The sequence below is a fragment of the Haemaphysalis longicornis genome, unplaced genomic scaffold (genome assembly GCF_048455015.1).
Source record: "Haemaphysalis longicornis isolate Haplotype H1 unplaced genomic scaffold, Haemaphysalis longicornis Haplotype H1 scaffold_31, whole genome shotgun sequence".
In the NCBI taxonomy this organism is placed as follows: domain Eukaryota; kingdom Metazoa; phylum Arthropoda; class Arachnida; order Ixodida; family Ixodidae; genus Haemaphysalis; species Haemaphysalis longicornis.
In genome coordinates this window covers 1591593-1610301 of record NW_027526340.1, presented here as the reverse complement: position 1 = coordinate 1610301, position 18709 = coordinate 1591593, and the positions used below count along the sequence as shown (strand labels likewise).

At 46.2% G+C, this 18709-nt stretch overlaps 1 protein-coding gene across 3 annotated transcripts in view; it reads right to left on the bottom strand.

The window, feature by feature from the left end:
- Positions 1 to 14259, bottom strand: part of Naprt (nicotinate phosphoribosyltransferase) — a 53273-nt gene extending 39014 nt beyond the window's left edge. For 2 of the 3 annotated variants that reach the window (XM_077705378.1, XM_077705380.1), the window contains exons 1-7: positions 13929 to 14259; positions 13314 to 13484; positions 12758 to 12968; positions 10774 to 10904; positions 8193 to 8308; positions 5497 to 5690; positions 3347 to 3572 (exon numbers count right to left, since the gene is read on the bottom strand). In XM_077705378.1, coding sequence (XP_077561504.1) covers positions 3347 to 3572; positions 5497 to 5690; positions 8193 to 8308; positions 10774 to 10904; positions 12758 to 12968; positions 13314 to 13484; positions 13929 to 14016 — 1137 coding nt within the window. In that variant the 5' untranslated portion in view covers positions 14017 to 14259. Of the gene's footprint in view, positions 1 to 3346; positions 3573 to 5496; positions 5691 to 8192; positions 8309 to 10773; positions 10905 to 12757; positions 12969 to 13313; positions 13485 to 13581; positions 13841 to 13928 lie in introns of those variants that run through there. The other variant, XM_077705379.1, reaches the window with a different exon arrangement.
- Positions 14260 to 18709: the final 4450 nt, after the last annotated feature.

The following is an 18709-nucleotide window of genomic DNA, read 5'->3' as shown; positions in this document are numbered from 1 at the left end:
AATGCCAGCAGGTAGTGTGATCTATGTGCTACAATAGACCACTGGCACTCCAACAAAACTCAGCCGCGCAAATCCCTAAGCAATGAAAGGGGTTATGCAGACAAAATAAAAGTTTGGTTCTTTATAAAGACTGCCTTGTGCCAATAAGAATGGTACCAATTTTATCGCAAACTTATCACAAATAATGAAGATATTGAAAAACAGAGGTGGTGCAGTGGCAACACACCAGCCACTCTCCGACAATTTTAGATGCGAAGCATCTCATGTTCGGGGCTGTGTCCCTCCCTCCCTTGTTGTCCGCCATCCACACTCTACTGCGCATGTGCGTCTCTTCAGCCCCGTCAGCGTTTGGCCTGACGTCAGCGTAGTCCACTATAAAAAGAAATAGTTAGGCGGCGCCCGGTTTTGATCCCACGACTCTCTGGCCGCAACGGTACATGGCGCCCTTCCCACTGCGCTACAAACCGAGACGGGAGCATGTGCTACGAACGCGCCTTATGTCCTTCACTCATTCAAACTACGTCAAGAAGCAACTGATACAACGAAGGCACGCGAAGCTGAACATCAACGGAAACGACGAACTGAAAACTTTTAGAGGAGGATGTTGAATTTCCTGTGGGAAAGCCGTGGCGGGAAGCGTCACGCGCCTTGCAGCTCAACCAGAGAAGAGGACGAAGAGGGCAGGCAGGGGGGTAGGAGCGTGAGCACGCAATAAAGAAAGACGAGAACCAGGAAGTGTTCGATCAGGTAACGCGGGTGTCCGTCTCTTCGCTGTCTCTACATTTCTCTGTCTCTACATGGGGGTTCACACTACGTTCCCATTCGTGCTCCGATAAATGAAACAACGTAACGGCAACACAATGGAACCTACACGGAACCCCCATGATTCTTTGCATCCTCCTCATGGTTCCCCACGGGAAGATGGAGTAATTTTTTTCTACGACGTCACCGAACCTTGCTGGTGTGATGGGAGGCCGCCGCCGAAAGCAACTGCAAGAAACATGACTAGACAGTTGTAGTGGGGCCTCTAGTTACATCACTTGAATGCTAGCGTGAAGTTCACACACTGATGACCGTGTTTTTAGTGCTGGCCCACATTAAGTCACTCCTGCCCATAATATGTGACTGTAGTGGGAAATTTGGAAGTTTTTCAATATTTCTTGCATTTTTTTCTGTTAAGAAAACATCTTCCGTGGTTCAAATGGAGCTGGTCAAGTTACAAAGGGCTAGTGCTTTCAAACTGAACGCAGTTGTATTTTCTCTTCACGGCCTCTTTAATTGTGCTCTGTCTGCGTAATCCTATAGGTTATCATGATATTGCCGCAAACCATGCCTTTTTGACTCGCTTATGTATGTTCTGTTACCAGCACCTGACCACGCCCGGATATCTTACTTTGTGTTCTAAGTGAAGTGCGCATTTACTCGTTTTGTACTACACACCGCCAATACAGTTTTGATAGAAAAGAGTGTTGTGTTGCAGTCACTTTCCCAGACTGTTCTTGTCTAATCTAAAATTTTCTCGATCTAAGTCGATGTTTCTAGTAATGAGAGCACTGTAGATAAGTAGATAAATGCGTGCTGAGGAAACACAATGGCATTCCATTTGCTGACAATCGCCTGTGGACATCACTTTGTTGACTGCCGCTTTGACAATCGAGTATTCTTTAATACCCCTGTCACACGGCAAATCTAATGTCATTCAAAGTGAATGACATTAGTTGTTAATGACATTCGGCTCGGCCGTGCGGGTCTACACAGCGAAACAAATGTCATTTGATTGCGATAGCGGTGACGATTAGCGAGCTCGCAAAACCGCAAAAATTACATTTCAAGCGCATCTAGAATGTTTTTACACGTAATATTTAACAAAAAACGTAACAAAGGATTATTTTTTAAGTAAAAAAACAAGAAAACCATCGATTTAAGTGGCATCAGTAGACATCACAAGCCAAGACAAGTCTGCAAAAAATCCGGATTCGGCTAGCGCGCGCACTGGGGACGAGATTTTCTGTTTTGTTAGTACTTGTTTATCTTTTTTTATTTGAACAAAAACACAAAGAAGCAAATATAAGTTTACCGACAGTTTTTAGAAATAATATTCTCTGGTTTATTACTGCGCTACTGCTGTCGAGGCTACTCATTCGGCCGCCAACTGAGGTGTAACTGAGGTCTGAGACCTCAGTTAGCCGGTAAATGTCATTCGCCTTGAATGTCATTCGGTATTCTCGTGTAGCGCCGAATTAATGACATTTAGAGCGAATGACATTTGCTGTAAATGTCATTAGATCTGCCGTGTGACAGGGGTATAAGTTTATTGTGGAGCGCAAGTTCAGGGTTTATTGGAGCGAACCCTTGATTGTTCTAGGCTTCATGACAATATAAACTTGCCACTTCCTTTCGTTTGCCACACCTCCCAAAAGGTACCATATTTACTATATTTACTCAAATCTAGGCCAATACTTTTTTTTTATGTTATTTACAAAAGTCGGGGGTCGGCTAAGATTCGAGGATACTGCTTTTCTGTTACCGCTAGACACAACACCACTGACACCACCTTGCGGTTACATGCTTGCAGCTGGCAGGTTTTCGGGCATGAAGGAAGAAAGACTTTTCTTCCCTCCATGTTTTCAGACTCCATTTTGCCTGTTTAAAACTTGTGAACCCAGCTCTCAGCATTGCTTGCTTGCTTGTGTACAGTGCCGCGTGACCTCGAGAAGCGCTCATGTTTGCAGCCCAATGGCGCCGACGAAGCGGTGCCACTGCACCGTGGCTTTCAAGCAGAAGGTAGTCTCGGAGGTCAAGAGAACTTTGAACCCCCAAGCACAGCACAACTTTGGAGTCAATGAGAAGAACATGCGCCGATGGCGGAACCAGCAAAACGAACTTTTCAACTGCGCCGCCAAGTGAATGGCCTTCACAGGACGCAAGAAAGGTCTACACTCAGAGGTGGAGAAAAAAGTCTCCGACTTTACTCAGCAGCAAAAAAAGGGGGAATGCTTGTGACGATGAAGATATCCAGTCAAAGGTGAGGGAGATCGCAAACATTTGAGGCACCGTGCGAACTCAGTTTAAGGCCAGTAGGGGCTGGGTCACTTCTTTTATGAAGTGGTTCAGGCTCAGCCTCCAAGTGAGCATTGAACAAGCTAAGACAAGCACCACAAAAAATAAAGTGCATGTTCTAGTCTTAGTCCAGTACCTTTTTTCATTCGGCTTACATTTGAGGTAAGTTTTCTTTTTTATTTCTTGACCGTCTGAATTTCGGAGGCCGGCCCAGATTAGAGTAAATATGGTACGCAATGCCAACGCAGAGCCCGCAAGAGTGGTTTCCAGACTGCCGTGGACTGACCTGTTCATTGAGCGAGACGATGGTCTCCTCATTTATGTCATTGCTGGCCACGATGGCGAGGCTCTTGAACCATTCCTGATGGTACGTGTTGGCAATCTCGTGGAACAGCTGGTACGCGCACGACGACAGGTAGGCCAGGTCCCCGCTGTCGATGCGGACACCCACCGGTCGGTAGCCCAGCTCGTTCAGGGCCATAGCGACCGCAGAGAAGTTGAGCAGTCCGCTCCTGCCACAGGGCCGCACACACACACGCACAAAAGATTATTTGAAGGGGACATGAAGACAAAATACAAGTTTGCTCAACTTGAAAGAGTCCACTTTTTGCAACTCCCTCAGCTCCATCCCAGCCTGGAAAGACGTTTTTTTAAATGAGAAAACGCAAGAAAAAAAATATGGAAAAAGCTTTCAAGTTTCGCACAACAGTGATTTGTTATGGGCAGTAGTGGCAATCACTAAAACAGTTTTCAGCGTTTTAACGGCACAATTGCATTCAAATGATATGGTTAACTTGTAGGAATCCTGGCGTCCGCTGCCATCGCGCGCGGTTTGGTGTCGTCGCGCGGTGATTTCCCCCTCTCTTTTCTCTAAGGGCCACCTCGCCTTGGGGCCACTGCATAGAGCCAGCCGAGGCAAAGCTTTCAAATTCCTGCAGAGGTGTAGGCGCCGGCGACTGTTGCGCAATACAACTGCAGGGGTGAGACAGCTGAATCAGATTTGGGAGCAGTTTCTGGAGCAGCGAAATCACGACTTTGGAGCAGAAGAAACTTGATTCGGAGCAGAAGAACGGCATTTGAATCATAGCCAAGGAACGTAGGAACAATTTGTATATCTCAAAATTCCAAAAATAATTCTTTGGCTCAGTACAACTGCCGATATATGTTGTGTGTATACCTTTTTTGTGAATTTTTTTCTGATTATTTGACCAGTAAACTGTCAATAATTGTATCTTTCACAAAACTGCCGTTATGTGCTTGTAAGAGCAATCTATAAACTACAATTTCATGCATAGCAAGGCTAAATGTGTCCACTAGCTCAAGAGAAAAAAAATATTTTTGTGGAAGCACTCAAAATCGGCCGTTCTTTCGCCATAACAAGAAAGTAAAAAAATCGGAGACTTGAGACAGTTGTAATGCCCTTGTGTCTTTCTCATTGCTATCATAATCAACATCCTGACTGCACGAAAACCATACTTGCAAAAATGCATGCTTCCCATAGTGGCTTGCACCAGGCATGGATACTGCGATTGTCAAATGCAGGCCGCCACCTCCACTAATTTACATGCAGCTATGCATAACAAAATAGGCATCTCTTGCACCCTTATCAACGCTAGCCTTATTTTCACAGCAACCCCCATTGCACAGGTGATCCTAATTCCACAGTTGATCATATCCATTATTCAGGGGCCAGGATACTCAACAATTCCATCAGAGCATCTTCACAGTGGAATCATACACAAGGCTGCAAGTAAGCCTACCAAAGATAGGCAAGAAAGAAAAAAAAAGAAGAGTACGAAAGAGCTGAACTGGACATTCGGAGAGCATCTCTGCACCAAGAGAAGTGCGATAACGTGGCACGTTAGTATTCTACGAAATGTTTTTTCAGTGCAGAGAGGGCACAAGACACAAGTGAGAGATAAACTCAAGGTTGCGAGTTTGTGTCTCCAACATGTCAACTCTAGATGTCACAAGAAGCTTGCATATCCAACGGCTGCATCTGAATTTCAGTCAACTCACGATTGCTGTCCCATGATTCGCGGCGATACCAATACACAAACTGGCAGAGGGAAAACACTTCCGAGGTCTTGTAACACCTTATCTTGCCAGCCTCTCAAATGGCGTTAACTCGCAGATTTCCCAAAGGCTGATGATAACCAGGATAAGCAGTATGAATAGCTCCAGTGCCTTGAGGGAAGCCCCAAGAAAGGAGACGCAAAACCAGACATTTCTATCAGCGAGCGTGCTGTTCCACAAAGTTCACAAAAAGCGCACAAGCCCTACACACACTCATGTCGCTTGTACACCCGTCCTTCACAATACTCTTCAGTGCGGGCGAATCATGTGACTTTTCTGCGGGGAAGTTCAAACAAGATTTACAACATGCTTGATCCGCGAGAAAGGAACAGGAGGCGCAGATGTGAAGAGGGGGCTTACCGCAAGACGTCGTAGGTGTCCACCAATGCCAGGAAGCTCCTGGGGAAGGACACCGCGTAGGAGATCAATGCAGCCAGCTCCCCGCTGCTGGCTTCGTCCTCGATGGTCCGGAACACGCCCGTCAGCTCCTTGCGCCACTTGCAGCACAGGGCCAGGAAGTCCACCTCCTGGTCCCCGTTGGCGGGCTTCAGCATCTAGGGGCATGACGAAGGAGGAAACCCCCCCGCTTAGTACACTTAGTGCAACCCTCTCTGAGGCACTGTGTCTGAACCTACTTGCTCTTTTGAAGAGTTTAGTGTTAAAGGGGCCATTAGGACAAAATACAAGCTTGGTATATCAAAAACACTGGTTTGTCCCTTTAATCACAAACTTCAAACAAATAATCGAGAAATTGAAGAAAATGTACGAAGCAGCAGACATTTCTTTACGAAGCAGAACTTTGAGTGATTGGCAGTGGCTGACCTAAGCCATCGCCAAGAAACATGACTGGAAAATTGCAGTGGGCCCTCTAGTTCCGTTTGTATCACTTGAACACCAACATGTAGTTACACACTAATAACTATGTTCTTAGTGCTGGCCAATGTCACGCCAAGGTCTTTTAGTGCTGGCCAATGTCAAGGAGGTCCTGCCGGCGGTTTTTTACCCTGGGATCTCCTCTTGTATACCTACAATATGTAATTGCACATCATTGTATTTTTGAAATAAACGGACACTTTTGAAACATCACTGTAGCACAAAATTTGAATGTGTTCTAATATTTCTGGCATCTTTTCAGTTAAAACAAAACCCTCTTTCCTGGCTAAAATAAAGCTGAGTGAGTTAAAAAGGATAGTCATTTCAAACTGAATGAAGTGGTATTTTATCTACGTGGCCCCTTCAATACAACCCTTCTTTAGGCATTGCATCTTACCTTACATGCTCTTTTGATGGGTTTACAGTGTTAATATGCCAACTTTAACAACGTGGACCAGGGCTGGTAATTTGTACTAATGTGTAGATGAATTCACTGAAATGTATAGCTGTCAATCTGTTCTCTTGACAACACTGGAAAGGGCCACAGACATGACCGAAGCGCCACGGACATGGCGTGCCTTGTGCCACTGCGCCTGAATGCCAGAGGAAAAGAAGACACCGGCGTGCGTCGTCTTCTCCTTTTCAACCCGATTATCAACAGTGGCGTCAACAGGGATGTTATTAATCGCACTCGCATTGGAGTCGAGGCAATACTTTGCGTTCGGTGGGGTAGAGTTTGGAACTTCCAACACACATCATGGGCTTAGCGCGGACGAGTACCACCACCCCGCGGAGCCCGACGTAACCAGTGACGGCGCACTCCCATGGTTGCCTGCATGAGTGCCTCGCCAGTAAATACAACCTATAAGGTGTGTACGATTGCTTGACAGGCGCTGTTGCAAGTGACTGTGCGCAGAGGTTCCCATGCTTCAAACCAAGCTCATTAAACAAGTGCAGGCGTTGGAACAGCATTTGTGTAAATATCAGTGCTCAACCTTCCCCTCTTCCACAAAAACATAGCAGCAATGGTTGTGCTGGATGCAAGCATAGATTATGTAGACCAATATAACTGCAGGGACGTCCATTCAGAGCAGATACTTTTTGACATCGGAACAAACTTGAAAATGCCCGTTCCTTTCTCGCGCGCGCGTATGCTCCAAATGATGAAACTGAACGAAGCACACCTGAAGCCAAAGATAGAAGGAAGAAATCCACCGACAGCCATCTTACAGCACAGCAGGAACTTGTTGCAAAAGCTTATCTGACCAACGCTTCATGCTTAGAAAAAACAAAGAAGAAATAAATGCTTCAGAAATGCTTCAGAATAATTTCAGATTTGGAGTATTTTAAGTGCCCAAGGGACAAGAAGAGCACGGAGTGGGTCAGGGAACAAACGCGTGTTAAGGACATATTAGTAGAAATTAAGAAGCAGAAATGAACGTGGGCAGGGCATGTAATGCAAAGGCAAGATAACCGTTGGTCATTAAGGGTAACAGAGTGGATTCCTAGAGAAGGCAAGCGTGGGCGGCACAAGGTTAGATGGGCAGATGAGATCAAGAAGTTTGCGGGGATAAATTGGTCGCAGTTAGCACAGGACCGGTGTAATTGGAGACTAATGGGAGAGGCCTTTGCCCTGCAGTGGGCGTAGATAGGCTGGTGATGATGATGAAGTGCCCAAGCCACACCTTGGCTACAAGGTGCACTGTAGTGGGTGGTTACGGATTAATTATCATCATCTGGAAACCTTTAATGTGCGCACAAATCTTGACATGGCCACTTTGGTCTTTCAGCTCCATCAAAAAAAAGAAAAAACAAAAAAACAGTGCTGTCATGTATGCGTAGGACTGTGCACTCCTTATACAGCAAGCTTTGGTGAACTTCGTTATATTTTACGCCACCAGTAAAAAGAAGGAAGTATTTTTTGTGAGAAATATTTGTTTGCGGCCGTCACCCCCCCAACATGGCATAAATAAGCTATAACAATTGCACAACAACTGAATGGTGGTAAATACAGCCCATGGTTACAGTTGAGTGCAAGTAAATCCGCGTTAATATGTAACCCCACCACCTTTACTCATAGGCTGCATTTTTTTGTGCCCCCCCCGAGTCATCAGGTGGACACTCATGCAATACAGTTTTGCAGTTGCTACAATTGATGGAAACTTTTTATGGCTACCACTTACCCGGAGCTTGCAATCGTCCAGGCAAGAAAAGCTCATGACGAAAGCATGAGCATGGGTGCCTCTCAGTGGAATATTGAACAGCTTGCCCGCCAGCACATTGCTCGTTCCATCAAAGCCTGCAACACAAAGATTTCGCACGTAAGCTTCTGCTCAGAAAAAAAGAGAAAGGAAAAATTAAAGCCTTTAACACTCAATGTGAAAGCAGTCGGAAGTGCAGAGAAGTGATTCGCCTTAATGGGCTGTAGCGCCATTATCCGCTCACTGGTACCACCCCATGCAATTCAAATTTCCTGCCTTCGCAGTGCTCGTGCACCCCTGCCTAAAACTGCACCAGTGCCTAAAACTGCACCAGTGCGAGTTATGTTCTTTTTGTTCTCGCTTTTCCTCCCGCACCTGCTGGCATTGCATTGGCACTTTTTTTCACTTACTATCGTAAAAACGGTAGCCTTTCGGCTGGCGTACCCGCAAATTTTCCCGCCATTTTTTCGCTGGGCTACCATGGTTGCCAGAACAGGACTGCCCTCTTTTGATTAGCTCGCATCATCCATAAAGGCCGCGGATCCCGCTCTAGTAACAAACCCCTGTGCGCTCGCCGCGCGGGTTTTTTTTTTTTTTCGCTTCGAGGTACTACAAACGTATGGGGCCCGTAAAGGCCGCGGATCTGTCAGCCCGCTCTGGGTACAAACCCCTGCTCGTTCGCGCCGTGGGCTCGGGCTCGAGCCAGGCTTTTTTTTTTTCGCTTCGTCCCCACGGGAGGTACTACAAACGTATGGGGCCCGTAAAGGCAGTCTGTAAAGGGGAGGGCAGTCCTGGTCTGGCAACCATGGGGACGAAGGCTCGAGCCCGAGCCCACGGCACGAGCGAGCAGGCGAGCGCGCAGGGCGGGCTGACCAGAGCGGGCTGACAGATCCGCAGCCTTTACGGATGATGCGAGCTAATCAACAGAGGGCAGTCCTGGTCTGGCAACCACGTAGCTCCGCGGAAAAATGGCTGGAAAACGGTGGGCTCGAGCCCGAACCCACGGCGCGAACGAGCAGGGGTTTGTACCCAGAGCGGGCTGACAGATCCGCGGCCTTTACGGATGATGTGAGCTAACCAAAAGCGGGCAGTCCTGGTCTGGCAACCATGGTAGCCCCGCGAAAAAAATGGCGGGAAAATTTGCGGGTACGCCAGCCGAAATGCTACCGTAAAAACCAACCCAACGAGCGTTCCTAAGTAAATGAACGCGGGGGCTGCCGGTTAATTACGTAACATCTTGCCTCAAAGGTACCAACAGTTTTCTTTGCGCTAAACAACGGGGAGATGTAGGACAAGCGCCAGTGGTTCACGAGTTTCGAACGCTCATGACTATATAAACCACTTGGCTTTCGAAGCCTCTGGGTTACACCATGACGACGCAACGCCGTGTGGCTGTACTTGGGTTCAGCGAGAAAGCTACGACGACAAGTCGAGCCCCTAAAGTGTTCTGCACACTTAAAACGTGCAAATGCTGGCTTATCCAATCCTACAAAAAGATTAGGCTGTGTTCATAAAGCCTTCCCAGAATTTCAAGCGTCTTCACAAAAAACATCACAACACAGCAGTGAAGGTTCAGCTGTTATGAGCTTTTCAATAAGGAAGTGCCACACATAGGCAACTAATCTGTGAGTGCATCCTAGCAGCTTCCATGCTGCTAGGCTAGATGGTACCTTTGAGCGTCACTACACTCATAATCGCAAATGAATAGCCTTAAAATTCAATTTCGCCATTCTGCTATTGCAATGACTTTAATTAGGGTGGTCGCTAATTCCAAAGTATGTGCCAAGCAACCCTATGGCCAAAAGAGAAGCAGTACACTTACGGGATTTCAAATAAAAATCCCGGCGAGAAGGGAGGAATTGTTTTCTAGACTGAAAACAGTTTTTAAAAACATCATTAAAACAATTATCATCAAATCATCATTACAATTAGTAATGTAACAGTGATTTACAAGCTTTGATCGCTCACAAGATCCTCCAGCCAAGGGTTTGTGGTAAATACAGATTACACTGATTTGGCATCTGGTGAGATGCTTCTTTCCTGTCAATTTGTCAGTACGAAGGGGACATCTGCTCGATAGCCATTAAGAGGGGAATTTCGAATAGCCACATATCCCAAACCGTTGTGCGATGAGTGCGAAAACACCTCCAAATGATTAAGAAATGACTGCCTCCAAAAGATTTTGCACTACAAATGAGGTGCGAGAGGCCCGATTACAGTTAGCTATCGCTGTAAACTTAAACTTAATCTTGCAGCAAAGGACATTCTGTCCGCTGAAGCTGCAAAGAATCACACTTGAAAAGCCCTATTCTAAACAGAAATTCATAAAGAGTAAGCTGGTAAGTACGGGGGGGAAGAATACATGTGCTCGATTGGCTGCAGTTTGTTGATCCAAATAGGCACCGAATGTATGCAAGCGAAATGCCAATAAAAGCCCATCACTGATAAAACTAAGCAAATGAGTGCGAAGGAAAAAAATTTGCACTAAGTTGCACTAAGTTTGATGGTGATTGTTTTTTGTGGAAAGACAGTTCGTCAAACGTAACAACAGACACAAACTTGCCTCCAAGGTAGGAGTATTTTGAGGCCGACAATCCACCATCAGGACCCTGGGCCCGTCTCAAGCCAAACTCAAGCAGGCTGATGTGCGATCCAGCTGCCAACCGGAACCTCGCTGCGTTGGTGGTCACTAAACTTGATGAGAGAAAAAGGGCACAAAAGGGCACATCTTGCAGGTGGCGCCATGCGACCGCTGAGAGAAAAAAAAACATGCTTTCAATAAAAATATTACAAGAACACCCTTTATAATGTAGTGATTGCAAAAGCATTAATGTCCTATCGCTAAATGTTTCTTCTTATAATTATCATTATCAGTTGTTTTTTTTTGTTTGATTTTTTTTTCTTCGCTCAGTTACTATGACTCAGACCATACCTACATTGGCATCGCCAAGCTAAGAGGACATATAACGGGAACGTACTTTGCTACTTGCCTAATTGCTAATTCCGAAATTGGCATGCTCAAATTACTCATGTAGGCCTCGACACGTCTCAAACACGTTTCGAAGCCAAAGGCCAGAATGCCTGCTCCAGGTCTACCTTTAATCGACTAGAGTTGCCGACCTGCGGTGGTGCTGAGGATGCATGGACAAACACACATGCAACATGACGTTGAAGATGAAACATTGGCTTTCAATCTGCAGTTTTTAGTTCCGTCATATCATCCAAAGTTCAAAACCACTAGGCCATTTACTTATGAACGATTTCCATTTACACCCAGAGCTAGGTACAATTTTTTCTTGCTCAAAGAAAGACATCACGCACCTACTTTAGACAAATTTTGCACGGTAGCTTAGCAAGCAGCAAATACTAATTGTATGTAGAGTGGAATCTTGTTAAAGGGACAGACAACCGATTTTTGTCACGAGCATGTTCTCTAGCTCATATGAAAGCCAGCGTTTTATATAGCCCAGTAACCACAATTTATAAACAAATTGGCAGAAATAAGTTTAATTTGGCAGCAAACTTTCTGAAATCGGAAGGGCGGCGGTTCGTAGTGTCGAAAGTTGACACTACAATATGTGTCCCTGTCATGTGACCTGCAAACGTAGCAGCTACTTTAACTGCTGAAACGTTTATTTACCCATTGAAAACCTTTTAACACAACTATTTGTATAGGTTTCAATTGTATATGTATTTTTAAGCATCACTTTGAAAATTTTTACGACACGCCGCCCGCCGTCGCTCGGTTGCTCTGTGTGGCTAACTGAACCTCCATGTCCAGAATCAACGGCAGTGTTCACTACGCAGACCCAGTGAAGGAGTTTTGACGAGACTACCTGAGTCAGAGGCATTTGTTCTGCCAAAATATTTGATTTCAGTTTCCAAATACGCCAACAACAGCTTAAAAAAAAGGGTCGCGCCCTGGGAGAATTGAACTTCCGACCTCCACAACATGAAGCCAGGTTCTACCTATCGTCTATCCCAACAGATGGCGCATCCGTGCAAAATAGACTGTTAAAAAAAACACATAAAGGAATAATAAAGCCTGTGATTCACATTTTTTGTAGCTGGGGTCAAGTTTTAGCAAAACCATTTCGGATTAAGGTGCTTTAAGTGATGCCCTTTCATTTAGAATAGCGAACATATACTCAACAAAAATCGGTTGTCTGTCCCTTTAAACCGTGCCTGCATAAGACGTAGTTTCTTTTTATACGTAGTTAAGTCGAATCCCCGACTCGATTTCCCTTTAATCTAATGCATTCGGATGAACCGTAGTGCCGGCTAGTACGTACTTTGTGTCACCGTCAGGTACAGTTTAACACGGTTTCACTGAATTTTAATATATACATAAATACACCTTTTTTTGTTCCAACTCGTATTTTCATACACATTCCTAGTAAAGTTTGACGACCTTTATTTAGCTTGCATACCGGATGCACGGACAAAGATGACGTACTGGTGAAAATTGAAGTCACACGAAAATAAAAATGAAGTCCATGGCTTGAGCGATGACAATTATCACTGAAAAGAAGGTCATGACAACTTACCTGGCATAGTTCACAAGGTTGAGAAGCGTGCTTTCGAAGAGCTGCAGGACCGCAAGAGGCCCTTCCACTCGGATCAGTGGCACTCTCGGAAAAACAACGGTTCCTTCAGGCACTGCGTACAACCTCACTTTGTCCGCATTCAGGGTGGAAAGGAAATTGTAGTAGCCAGGATCAACGTCAGCTGGGAGAATAGTCTTGAGGTACGCAATATCTGGAATGTGAACGCAGAACAAACCCTGAGCAAAAAATAAGCACACGCACATCACAATGAATACCATAAAGAAATCCTAAACAGTAGATCAAACAGCAATGGAAATAAGCAACTGGCTGGAGGGCTCGTAACATTTCAATCGTTGAACTTGGTAAAATGCAAACCTTCAAAAAGTACTATGGTTGCTGGGAACGTTTACTAAAAAACATAGCGCCGCTGATTGGTTTTGAATTTTATCCCTTCATTCAAGAATCGAGCAGGCGACTCGGCCCGCGCGTCTCAGCTAACACTTGTCAGCTGACTGCTAACTTAACTAAAAGATGCTACGTGTCAGTACTGGCTCACCACTTTCCGAGTAGCGGAAGGCTTGCAGGAAACGAATGCAATCCTCCAGACCCGCAAACACGGTGAATTCGCCTTGAAAGGGGTTCTTCCGGAAAAAAAGGTCGAACACGGCTTCATCGTCGTGCTTGCCGCTTTTCCAGTATGCGTACGCCATCGTGATTTGGTACAGGTCTGCAACAGAGAAGAATCGCATGCAACGATCGAAACCAAGTCAAGGCGTCGTTAACGGTTATAAATTTACTCATTAGATCAAAACGATCATTTTTACCAGTGAGAAGCGCCATGTTAGCCATGTTCAGTAACGAGAAGTACGCCTGTTCGGCGGCGGCGGCCCAGGGTATCCAACGCTTGTTTCCGGGCGTTCACAATGGATAGGAGTCCCCGCGCCAGTTCCCTCTCCCGACAGTAACACAAGACGGCGGGCGTGAATGCGCAAATGCGACGCTCTGCGCTGGTCCTTTTTCGCGTCTTCGTCGGAGAAGCACACGAGACGCAGGCAGCACGTCACTGAGCGCCAAGCGCAACTGCGGCATTTCGGTTCGCGTTCACGGAGCCCGCGACAACGCGTGGAAACTGAAAGTACTACTATACGTGTTGCGCTAACGGCGATCCTACCTGTGAGCAAGGGTTGGACGACGCCAACCCGCAGCGAAGTAGACGTTCGAGCCTCGAGTCCATGGTGGGACCCTCCCACCAGAGCCATGTCGAGATCGCGGTCAAAGTAGTGAGCCCGGAACTTTATCGCAGCGAGTCACAGTTGGCTTTTGAGTGACGAGCGGCGACATGTGCGCGCATCAGGCTTTCAGTGACGGGCGGAGGATTTTGCATATAAATGGGTTTGTCTCAAGGCTACAGCATATTTCCGGAGCGCTCGATCATTTCAGCTGCCACAGCTGATTCGCAGAATAGGGGCCCAACTGTCCGAGCAACGAGAACTACGAGGCGCAGCTAGCGCGGCCTTGGCCGCCCATCGAGATTTCGATTTCGATGGTGCTGAGCCAAGTAAGGGAGTTCCGAGTGGCGCGCACGCTGGCGCTGGTTTGAAAGTGCCGCGAGCTGTGTAAAAACTATAGTAGAAATATATTTACAGTGTGCCGCCGCCATATGCCTCATATTTTCGGTACTCAGAATTTGTGTTATTACCGATACCTCGGGAAGGGAAATTCACCCTGAATTTGTCCCTTTTGTCTAGAAAAAGAAACAACACAATTTCCGCTTGCCTACAGTACATCGGGCAGGTCACTTAACATGTGTAGTGAGAACAAAACCTTATGTAAACATTCGTCTCAAAGAAAACACAACATGACATACAGCAGCAGGTAAGGAATCAATCGCCGCGCGAAGATCGGTAGGTCTATCAAAGTGGCACGAGTTTTGACCACGGAGGTTCGAGTACAAACTTCTTGGTTCTGTCTTATGGTATCCAGATTGATGGCTGCTCTTCACTGCGTTTTACACCGAGTCCACCGGAAGGAAATTTACAATTTTTTGTAAGAACACCCTCAAAACAATTCAATCAAAAATGCGCTTAATCTGATCCCAACCTGCCAAAGTTGTTATACAAGTTCGTACTCTGTTTTTATTTCACTTCGTGGCATTCTCCTGGATCACGCAAGCGGACTCGAACGGCTCAAGATTTGAGAACCTCCCCACTCTCGATCCCACCTACAATTCTACTCTCGCCGATTACCTACATACAAGAACTTCTTAGCGCCTCACCACCTTTCTCTCACCAACTACCAAGCACATATCTGGCACAGGCTTCCGACCGGCGCCCGCTGCAACCACACAGCCCCCTCAGATATATTCCTTTTCCCCGTCCAACGTAACTGCCCTGGCACGTTTATCGCACCACTCACTACTTAATGCGCTCTTGCAGTGACTACTAAAACCTCCTCCCATGTCAGCGCTGACCAGCTCGGCATTCGAGCTTCAACAAGTCCTGGTTCGTCGACTAGGCGCGGCCGCGGACTCGTGGTCTTCTGGACCTGGTAGGCTGACCATGATCCCCCTTTCCACTTTCCCTTATTGGTGAATAAAACGTTTATTCTTTTCCTTTACTCCGTCAGCTGTCAATATCCGAATTGGCGCATACTTTTTATTGCCAAAGTTCTCGTTCGCAGGGCTATAGTTGATGCTCGCAGAAAAAATATGCTGCCGATACACGTGCATTCCTGTGGCGAGATGGGCCCAGGGTTGCCAGGTCCTCAGAGTAAAAAGTAGCCGGAAATTTGTCCAAAGGAGCCAGAAAAGTCGCCACCTGTAGCTGAAAGTTTTGTTAGTCGCCAAAAAAACCGCCATTTTTGGCAAGTGTATTTCCAGGTGGTTTCCTTAGAGAAAAAGCCAACAATTCTCATAAAATCAGCATAATCGATCAACATTTTATTCATTTCCATGGTACGGGGAAGCAGTGCGTATTGATCATCTATATCGAAAATGAAAACATCGTGAACAAATCGAAGTTGACCTGAACAAAGTAAATGTCACGCCTGCATAAAGAGATAAGTTGCTAGCCAATAAAGAACCAATCGCGCAAGTAAACTATCTTTTATTGTTCCAATCCAATCTAAGAAGACTGGAGGTTTTTCTATGGCTGGATTTAAAGTCGGCACTGACTCAGCAGGAACAATCGAACAAAACATCGGACATCACTGTGAAACCAATCAGCTACCTTATGTCACTGATAAATATCGTTGTTGTTCACTTTTTCCCCCATATCTCGCGGCACTTGAAATTCAGCACGAGTGACACCTCTCATGCGTAGTGCAAACTTTATTTATGAGGATTGCAACAAGCAGCTCGTGGCCCATTCTGTTTCTCAAGCCCGTCTTCGTGAGTGTGACGGCCCAAAATACACGTTCCGCTTCAGCATATCACAAGGGCAAGACCAGCAGATTCATTGCAGCTGCAGCGATGTCCTGCATGGGATTTGCACCTGACGGATCTTTAAATTTGTCCACCGTGGTCCAGAACTCAATGGCGGGCATGTCCCCGTTGACGCTTTCTACTTGTCGCAGGTATCTGACTTGTTCTTCGAGGCGGCGCTCTGAGCAAAAAAACAAGCTATTTGGTAGCGCTTTGAGTCCCTGCATAGCATGCGGTCCTAGAATCGATTGTTTGCTTATCGCTCTCAATTTGCGGACTAGTGACGTTGAGCTCGGAAGGCGTCTCTGCAAGTTGTACGAGCATGCTTTAATGAAAGCGGAGCACCGTCTTCGGGGCTGACGCGCATTCCTTGGAGATGCTCTAGAAAACTGCTTCCCAGATCAGCGACATGTATGGAAAGAAAAATAGACTCCATGTCCTTCGTGTCCAGAGTCAACAGGCTGGAGTCGTCGTGGTGTCGCAAAACGCAGGGCTTCAGTGTCCGGCACAGGAGGCGCTTGAAAAGTTTTTGCAATTCTTCGAAAATTCCTAGTGGATCGACATCTTCCCCTTGGAAGAGCTTGTTTATCCTTCTCATTTCAACAAGTATCGGTTCGAGAAACAAAAGATACGCACGGTTTCTCTCATCAGCGTACATTTCCTTTAGAAGGTGGGCGGCGTAGGTTTGAGATGCAAATTCAGATCTCAAAGGCCGTGCTTGATCCACCGTTGCTTCAGCTGGATTCATGCGGCAGAAGTGCTCGCAGGAGTTGAAAAACCAATTGTGTGCGTCAGGGGGGGAGGCCACGTTCGGGAGTTTTTGCATATTAAGCATCACTGTCAAAAGTAGCCACAAAGTCGCCATGGCGCCAGTCACAATTTTCGGGCGCCAGGAGCCGCTAAAAAGAGCCAATATGGCGAGAAATCGCCAAACCTGGAAACCCTGGATTGGCCCTCACATTACCTGCGGGCTATCTGCGGTTAGTCACACACTGGCATGATGGCAGCAGTGACGCGATAGTGCGGCCAAAAAGAAATCAGTGCCCGCACTGTCGCGTGATTAGACCTTATATGTTTCGATTCAGGTCTATGTATCCAGCCTTTTACATTTACTGAAGTGAGCAAAAAGGGACGAGCGAATTCAGCGTAGATAGCCGTTACCAAATGTATCGCGTGGGTGCAAACATGCGATTGTCTTTGAGGCGCCACAGCAGACGAGAGTTGACCATTCTTCTCATGACATTACGACATACGAGGCGGGGGAAATGAGACGAAGATTAGGTGTGAGAATGTGTGAAGCGACTCGCGCGAACAATCAAAATACATGGTTCGAATTTCCCCTGCGAATACGCAGCTGCAGTGCCGCTCTTGCGGCAAAGCGATCTATTTTCCTTTTTTTCACTGCTGCGACAAAGTGCCAAATGCCAAGCGCCGTTTACAACAAAAATTCGACTGTTCCAAACATTTGCAAATTTGCCACAGCAACGACAACAGGTGGCCTTGGCGCACGAGCGGCGCCGCAGCTGTGAATTCGCAGGGGAAATTCGCACCATGTAGAACGGGCTGGCGGTGCGAACATCTTTGAACATGAAGTTATACGTGAAATCCGTTGTATTTATTTTCTGCTTGTTCTCTATCTTTTCCATGTGCTTAAGACTCCAGTTCTGCACTTACGACGAATAAATGTCATCTTCACCAAACAACCGTGTCACCAAATACAGGGTGTTACACCGGTAAATGGAACACTTAAAAATTATTTCCTGAGCGAACCGGTGCTCTGTTCGCTGTCAAACTTCACATGATGGTCGCATTTTGGGGTGTATTTTGTTTGGCACCGGGAACAACGATGGTACTTACCTGTTTATTCTGAAAATAAATAAAAAGATTGTCACTCATGGAAAAATGGCAGCCAATTAAATTTGGACGTACAAGTTGTTCTTGGAAAGACGGCGCCACCTGGGATATTCAAAACGAAGCGTGCGATGGTGACTCACGGTAGTACACCATAACGGTGGGAAGGAGCCAAATTAGGTTGCAGACGATTAGAAATTCTCTTTTGTCGACAGTTTATGTAGGCCACAAATAGTTACGTAATAAGAGCGCATACGAATCATAGTAAAGTATTCCCGCGGGTCATCGTTGTTAATACCAGTCATCTGGTTTCAGATTGCCTGTCGTCTGCTGTGCCAGGGGACCCTGCTTTCCAAAATAAGGCTCACGATTCTTGGTTCACGTGTGTTGCTTTGTTCTCGTTTTACTTTTATTATTCTGTGCTTTCGTGTCCGTGCTTGTGAAATGGCGTCATGAGATCATTCACTGCAGGTGAACAGGTTGCCTTTTCGTCTGCAGTGAATGGTCTCATGACACCATGTCATAAGCACAGACACACACGCACATAATATTGAAAGTAGAACGAGAACAAAGCAATAAACGTGAGCAAAGAATCGTGAACCTTATTTTGGAAAGCGGGGCAACCTGGAACAGCAGACCGGACGATCTTGAAACTTGATGACTGGTACTGACAACGATGA